The sequence below is a fragment of the Juglans regia genome, chromosome 6 (assembly GCF_001411555.2).
Source record: "Juglans regia cultivar Chandler chromosome 6, Walnut 2.0, whole genome shotgun sequence".
NCBI classification, from domain to species: Eukaryota; Viridiplantae; Streptophyta; class Magnoliopsida; order Fagales; family Juglandaceae; genus Juglans; species Juglans regia.
Window position 1 is genome coordinate 9,800,837 of NC_049906.1, and position 8,800 is coordinate 9,809,636.

An 8,800-nucleotide genomic window follows, 5' to 3' on the forward strand; every position below is an offset into this window, starting at 1 on the left:
AAGAGAAAAAGAAAAAAATGAGGGAAAAAGATGATGTCCAATTCAACGATAAGAATCCAAAACAATAAGTTAAATAAAATAATTTAAACGCAGTGACTAGTTAAGATAAAATAATAATAAAAATCCAAAAATATAATAATTTTAAGTCCAACATTAAACTGATTTAAAGTAAAGTATAATTTAAATGCAAAACGATAATTAATATTAAGAAAGCATATCAAAATAAAATTCACAACTTAAAAATCATAACAATAAACCAACAAGAAATCCGATAAATTTAAAATAAGAGAACCAACATTTAAATTAATTAAAATACTCATTCAATTAAAATAAACTAAAATATGGGATATCACATAGATAAAATGAGATAAAATTTGAAATGTGAATAAAATATTATTTTTATTTTAAAATTTAATTATTTATTTTCTTTTAGATGAGAGCTTAAAAAAATTATAGTAATGAGATTACTCTTATCAAAGGAGGCCAATTGATATAGATTTTATCATATTTTTTTTTCCAGTTGGACCAGTGATTTCATGTATCTTTGGGCCTACTTGAAGTCTTAAAAACCATACAAGTGCTAGTCATGTGAGACTTCTTACTTCTTAGAAAAGAAAGAAAGACTTCTTTTACGAGTCTTGAGCTCTTAAATTATAGTGATTTCATGTATGTGGGAATATTTAATTTGCTTTGTCTGATCAATTGCTTCAATTTTTGTTTTTTCTTTTGCTACGTTTGCAGACCAGTGGGATCAAAATTATTTGTGTTTTCTCTCTTTTCACTTCGGGAAATATTTGTTTTGTATATTTTAAATATAACCAGAAGTTTTACACGTTTTCCTTTGTAGTAGTCCACAGTGATGGGATTGGGGAATCTTTTGCTTTATGTGTTTCCATTTTCTGCTTTTTCTTTTTTCCTCTTTCCAAATGGTTCGCTCAAAGTTATTATGATCTTTCCAAATCCTTTCAACTTTTCTAAACCTCTTTTTTGTTCTCTCGTCGCCTCCAACATGTATGCATGGTTTAGCAGCTGGTGCTTCTTTATATTTTCCGGTTTGTTAGATTTTTGGCACAAAAATAAAATATCAAGGCTTTTTCAAAAGGATCAAAGTCCTTTAAGAATTAAATTGTCATTGAATTAAATGCTTGGAATTCAACCACGGGTATAAATTTATCAAGCGATTCTTGCAAATTATTCAATATTATGTAGCGAAATAGCGTCATTGTAACTCCAAAATTAACAATCATTGAACAATGAATTCCTTTCCTTTCGTGGGACACATTACACTAAATTATTTGAAGGACGAAAAGATTAATCTGAACGGCAAAATGAACAAATCTTTGACTACTACATCATGTAGAAATGGATACGATTAATAGCTCAAGTACTTTAGAGACGAATTAAGTAATCTGCATCAATGTGCAACTTTTCCATGTGTAGATTTTTCCTCTCTCCACTTTCTTTCTTGTGAAAGTTTTTCAGCTAATCTGCAAAACAGTTTTATGATGCACACTTAGCTTGATAGCAAAATATGATTAAAGATATGCTACAGCTCACATGCAAGAAAGGTTTTCCATACTTTCTCAAAGCCTCCTCATTTGTGCCACAGTTTTTAACTGGTTCTGATAAACCCGTCTCTAAATTCACCCTTGATACTGGTTTCTTCAATAACTTCTCCCCTATCTCTACGAGTTTGTTCAAGTTCTCTTTCGTAGACGCATCAACTGAAGCTTCAGTCCCAGTCAGTGTGTCATCCTAACCACAGCATTTCATAAAAATAGTTATCAACTTGGAAATTTTAAGACTCAATAATCCTTGGATGAATTAAAAACCTAAAGAAGAGTTTCTTACTTGAATTCTGAGGTAATTCTCTTCGGAATGAAGGGCTTGGAACACCACAGCTAGGTTCAAATCAACCATATCTGCACTTGATTGAGTAAACACATCCACCAATGGTACTGAATCACCATGAAGTAACCAGTTCAGAATTCCCCACTTGGCTACCATTTTTGCATTGTATCTTTTTTCTATCTTTCCTGAACCTGTGCCTATTGAGATTACTAGAAAGCGACCATAATCCGTGGATTTGATTGGGAAGAAATTAGGATTTGCATCAGATATCTGTTTAGTCACTTGGTTTATGGCCACTAGAGCCTGGACCATGGGAAACAGATAAAGATAAGCTTAATATTTTGGAACTTTGATGTTGAAACTTTTGGAAAACATACTAAAAAGATAAAATTGTACCGGATTGTTTGCAACAACACCACCATCTATAAGATTGAATTCTCTAACATTTCCTACATCATTTTGGTGGTTGAAGTGATGGGCAGGGAGGTAGGTTGGAGCTGCCGAAGTGCCTATGCATATGTCTGACAGTCGAGCATTCAAACAGGAGTCCTTTTTCGCCTGCACAAAGTAAGAATATGTAAAAACAATGCTCTCAAGTTTAACAAACAACGACTTTCTAGAGAGAGAGAGAGAGAGATCAAACCTCAGACGATGAGAAAATGGTTGGTTGTAGTTGCTTGATATCAAAAGTTGGTATAACAACGTTGGTCAATGTGCTATCCAGTCGAGTTCCCCCTAATTTCTCTCTTAGAATCCGGTGAAGGTATTTCCCGTCATATTTGGGTCCTATCAGGGATCTAAATGTATTTTTTATTGCTCCATATATGCCGCTGTAATAATAATAAAAAAAAGGTACATTATGCTCATCCAGTTAATATTAAAGTATCAAGAATGTGAAAAAGCGTAGTTTTGCACAGCATATAGATCTAGACCTGCATGCTGATGGAGGGAGGGTTTAAGGTATGAAGAGTAGTACCTCTCCTGTGGGAAAATCTGAGGGCCGTGTTGAAGATAGAAGGGCTTGATATCCTTAGCATCAAAAAGAGGTCGATTCTTTTCATTTGGAGCAGCTAACATGGCAGTAACAAGACCACCTGTGCTTGTTCCTGCAATCACGTCGAAGTAGTCTGCAAGTCTAACTTCCTCACCATCCAACTCCTGCGCCATTGTTATATCAAACTTGTTAGCTAGTAGTGTACATGGGGACGCTAATATAGCTTCTTCTGCACTGGATATAATTATGATGAACTTTTATATAATATATATATATATATATATATATATATATATATATATATATGGTTGTATATGTCTTTTTGTAAATTAAAACCGGCCTGAAACTTTCTTGTAAATAAAAAGTAATCATATATATACCTGAAGTTGGGATTCAAGGAAAGCAAGTATAGTTGCAGGGATGATTCCCCTGATGCCACCCCCATCAATGCTTAGAATGGTGATCAAGTTCTTTGATGTTGGCTGCTGATTAGGATGAACCGACATTGTGTTTTCCATGGAAAAGATGAAATTAATGGGTAATTACTCGATCGAAGTACTTTGATAGTTAATTAAGATGAAGAGAGAAGAAAGCCAACCCGTATTTATAGCCTTATGTTTGGATGATCACGTCCATCTTCAAATCAATGTACATCAATTCTCCATGTGGGACATGTTTTTTATGACTTAATAACATCTATCTAGCTTGCTAGCTACTGCATATATAAGAATTATCTAACGTTGCTGATGATCACGTGTTTAATTCAATATCCGGACTGTAAGTAAGAGCTTCAACGTCTTCATACGTAAGTTTAGTCGAAGAAATCCGAGACGTTTGTACACGCGCGTGACAGACACGCGTCTGATAAGGATCCTAATCCTCTATTAATTAATCAAACATTGCGCGCGGCGGAAGTACCAACGGAGAAATTAAGGATGATTCTGCTGTCTGATCTCTACAAACCAGTAATTAGGATTGCAATTTGTTGACATGTTCCTAACATATTTTTTTAATCATCCTAGAAAACTATATCTGAAAAGAAGTGCGCGCATGCATAGGCAGCCTGACAAGCAACTTTGACCCGCAATCTGATGCTACAATATATATATAATATATAAATAATTTATACATTATATTTTTTACATCACTTTACGTAACAATATTTTAAATAAAAAATATTTTTATAAAATATTTTATAAAAATAACGTCATTTTATAAAAATATTCTCATTTTATAATATTATTATATAATATATTGTGTGTATTTTATTATTTTCGTTATTAGTTTCCCCTCGGGTCACTATTGTTTTTATTTTATTTTAATTATTATTATACTTAATGATTAAATAAATATATTTTAATAATATTATAAATTTTTTAAAAAATTAATATTTGAAAATGTTAAAAAAAATATATGTGAAAAAAAGTAAAAAAAAAATACATATAAAATGAACTAGCGAGAATCTCAACGGGAGTCCCAACGATGACTGTAGAACTACCCATACCAATATTTTTACGTAAATAATTCAGTCATCATATGTCATCATGCATATTGAGTCATTGACTCACCCGGATGATCTTTAATGTCACGCAAGAATATGAATAACACTATTCAAAATTTTTTATATCATAATAATAATATTAAAAAATATTATTAATTTTAAATTCTTTGATCTTTATCTAATCTGGCCCATATAATATAATATCCAAAAACAATCCTGCATTTGATGTAATTTATCGTATTTAATTAACATGTTTTAAGAATGAAAAATGATGTGGTTTTTAATTAACTAAGATAAGATTAATGATAAATTGAGACATGAAAAATCTTACATGGTAAAATACTTAATTTCTAAGGAATTGATGGCCTAGTCCCTAGCTATCATGTACTGGAAACCTTTATTTTTTTCATTTTCTATAAATATCACAGAAATTCATATCTAGAATAATAGTCAACACATCATGATCATCAGTGCCATTTGTCTTCCTTCGTGTACTGCATGCATGCTAAAGAAACCGACCAGATTAATAATGCATGCGAACAACATGATTCTTCATAATTTTGTGAGGACACATACCAAACATTTCTGAAATAAATGTTGTGGGTAAAGAATAAACTTTTAAGTGGAATTAAATAAAATAGTAAAGGGAAGAATTCTAGTCCTTGAACTAATCTATTGATTTTAGGTCAATATAAAATCTTTGTCCAGATTAATGGCCAAATATCCTTTTTATTACTGGTACTAGATGGATGCCCTCTTGTTATGTTCTGCTTCTCTTTTTGCATATAATAGGCACTCCTAACCAAGAATTTTCCATTTGTAGTTTCTCTCCAAATTAATTTGTAATAGCTATTACAGCAACTATGGGGATTTTCTTGATAGTTTTAGCTTCTTAATTCCCTTGAAAAAATCTCATCAACAAGGGCTAAATTTCATTGCTTAGTATCTGAGTCAATTAGAGCATGGACTCTTGTAGATTCGTCCAAGATACTAACCCAGACTTTGAATTTTGTATGAAGTTGGCTAAGGTATCCACTTATCCTTCCATATCTGGACTTGTTCTCCATTACCTATCATTCACAAAGTTCCCTCCTCTATTAAAGGTTCCCTCCTCTATTAAAGGTCTTGCTGCTAGAATACTCCTCCACATGAAAGAAGGTATGCTCCCTACTTTTGCTTGGAAGAATGGGATCTGAGGAAAATACTTCAGCTTGAGCACTTGAGAAGGTAAGGAATTAGGGGGCTTTGGATCAATCTTCAACCTTGTTTGGCTAACATTGCAAGATTAAAACTTTCCAAATCCCTAAAACCCAAACCGCTTGCTGTCTTTGCCTTCCCCCATTTTATTCCATTTGACCCAGTGAATTTTCCTTTCATTTTCTTTCAGGTCCCACCAAAAGCTTTGCATCAATCTGTTGATCTGCCTGAGAAGGGAACTTGGAAGTCTGAAAACTCCCACGTTGTATGTGGATAGAGCTTGAATAACTGACTTGAGTAGGACTTCCTTCCCTACCTGGGATAGGAATTTCATTTTATAGTTACTGAGCATGTGGTTAACTTTGTCCAGAACGCTTTTGAAAGACTTGGTCCTGGATTTTCCAACTACGGCAGGGAGGCCAAGGTACTTCTCATAAGAATTTGTAGACATGATGCCAACTATGCTTAAGATGATATCTTGTACTTCTATGCTGGTATTTCTACTTAAATGAATGGAAGTTTTTTCCTTATTGAGCTTTTGACCAGATGCCCTTTCATAAGTGTCCAACATGTCTACCATTCTACTCCACTCCAAAGAGTTTACCTTGCAAAAAAGAATACTGTCATCTGCAAAAAAAAGATATTTTATATGAAGTTGTCCTGGAGCTAGAGGGATGCCTGTTATGGATCCTGAGATTTCTGCATTGACAAGAAGATTACTCAGAGCTTCAAAACACGAGATGAAAAGATAGGGTGAGAAAGGGTCACCCTGTCTAATCCCTTTTGTTGGTTTAAAAGAATTTTGTAGAACACCATTGATGAAAATAAAGTAAGACAATGTGTGAAGCCCAGCCCATATGAAGACCAACCCAAGTCTTTGAAGCCCATCTCCCCTCACACTAACGGTTAAAAACCCTAATTATCTTTTTTTTTCTCCTTTTCTTTTCTCTCCCTCCCTTCTCCTACCCGCCACACCATCATCCCTACAACCTGTGAGCTTTGCTCCCCAACCACGCTCGCGATAAGCTCACCGGCCGCACTTCTTCTACTCTAATTGTCTAGCAAACTGATGAGAATGCAAAGTGTCATATTTTTCTCCTTTAATGTTTAGTTTTTTTATACTTATTTGGTGCCTAAATTTACTCATTATTCTTATATTTTTACTTAGGATGTAAATGGAGTCGTTAAATGCAAAACGAAGCTAATTGGGCGATTCTAGACAGTTTCGACAAGGCTTTATAATCTGGGCATAACTCTCTCATCCGATCTTCGATTGAGATGATTCAAAATGCAATGGAACATCAAAAAATCTCTACAACTTTCTTGTTTTGAGTTTTGAGAGATACTAGCTGCATCAAGGTCAAAATCGGGTTTGAAGTTGACACACTTGCACTGCAGACGTTCCAGAACATTCCTTATCATGCACTTCAAATATGCGATTTAATTGCGGACGTTTTTTAGATCTGGTGCACGAAAGTTACAGCTGGAAAATACCATTTTCCTAGTTATATTAGGACTTTATTTTATTTTTAATATTTTCCTTAATTAGTCAAAATTGGATATGGTTATTTGAGAATAATGTTTAGAATATTTTAGGAGATTTTGTAGGATTCTAATAAGGGGCATGGGTGTGTAAAAGAGGGGGGAAATCATCATACTAGGGCATCTCTCTCCTCTCTTCTCTAACTTCTCTTTTCAATTTTCATGATAGCCTTGTATGGCTAAACTTTCATAATTGGTCGAAGGAAACGGAAGTCTAGGAATCAATAAAACTATGAGATCTAATTTGTTTTTAGTGTTCAATTTATATTTTGAGTATCGGATGTTCTTTTGTGCCTATTTTCCTGATTGTCTCATTTAATTACTAGAAGACCTACTATTTTATTATTCATTGCAATCTATTGTTAGATTAGATATCAAATCCGGAATTGTTTGATCCCTCTAGTTTGTGAAGCAACTAAGATTTAATGATTTGCTGCTTCAGAAATTATTAGATTTTAGGAAGAACGCTCGAAGAAATTAAGTGCAACCGCTTGTGCTTGTGTTGTTTAGCTTCATCGATCTCTCTAATTATTAAGGCTGCTACTAGATTAAACATTTAGCACTTGTCTTGGGCTGTTTAGTAGGTAAGGTTAATTAGATCTCTTATTTTCTAATTACTTGTGACTAAAGAGAGATATGAAGATAATTCCAACGGTGAATATTCAAAGTATGAATTAATATATATTTGCATCGATGATCAGTTGTAAAATTTCGGTAGTGAATGTTGACTTAGACCAAGATTTTTTCTTTTGATTGATTTTGATACTTTAATTTGAATTGTTCCTTAGTTGTTCTTCTTAAAATTGTTTTCGTTATTCTCAAACCCCCTCCCCCATCTTTGTTCACATAGCATAAAACTAGGCTAATTACTCTCTGTGGGAACGATCCTTAATTACTTGCACCACTACATGTATTTTTAGGAGTAAAAGTTTTATTTTTGGTTGCCTGCGACAGCACACCAAATTATGGCGACGTTGCCTGGGAGTGATTCTAATTGATTTTTGTGCTTCTTGTTATCCTTATTTTGTTCTTGAAGTTTTTGAAAAAAAAAAGATTATTAGTTTTCGATAGTTATTTTTATTTATTTTCATTACTCTAGATTTTTCCTGATTTGTTTTTCATGGTTTATTAGAGTTTCCTTGATTGTTTATGATTGTAACTCGATCTTCTAATTAATGTGATTTTCAATCTGATTCAAAAATAGAGAGAACTTTGCACAGGTTAAGGAAGGAAGCTCGGAGAAATTCTAAAGAGAACGATCTGGCTCTTGATTCCCTATTTGCTAGCAATTCTAATTTAGAAGACGAGGAAGTCATGGCTAGCTGGAAATCGAACTTTGAAAGAGCTTGCTGCCCCTGATTTGAATCAACAACCTTTATGCATAACATTCCCTACTTTAGATGCTACTACTACTTTTGAATTAAAATATGGACTAATACATCTATTGCCCACTTTTCATAGCCTTGCAGGTGAAGATCCTCACAAGCATTTAAAGGAGTTTCATGTTGTATGCACGAGTATGAAACCCATGAGGGTAACTGAAGAGCAAATTAAATTAATATCCTTTCCGTTTTCTTTGAAAGATTCAGCTAAGGATTGGCTCTATTATCTACCCTCCGAGAGTATTGTCACATGGAACGAGATGAAGATGTTGTTTTTGGAGAAATATTTTCCAGCTTCAAGGGCTGCCAACATTCGAAAAGAAATTTGTGGTG

At 33.6% G+C, this 8,800-nt stretch overlaps 1 protein-coding gene across 1 annotated transcript; it reads right to left on the minus strand.

The window, feature by feature from the left end:
- Positions 1-1,414: 1,414 nt before the first annotated feature.
- LOC108987621 (patatin-like protein 2) lies at positions 1,415-3,363 on the minus strand. Its single transcript, XM_035690648.1, has 7 exons — positions 3,226-3,363; positions 2,828-3,009; positions 2,495-2,681; positions 2,248-2,409; positions 1,852-2,154; positions 1,580-1,755; positions 1,415-1,487 (listed from the first exon to the last, which is right to left on the minus strand). Exons 1-7 carry the CDS (start codon positions 3,361-3,363, stop codon positions 1,415-1,417), a joined length of 1,221 nt encoding a protein of 406 aa, XP_035546541.1.
- Positions 3,364-8,800: the final 5,437 nt, after the last annotated feature.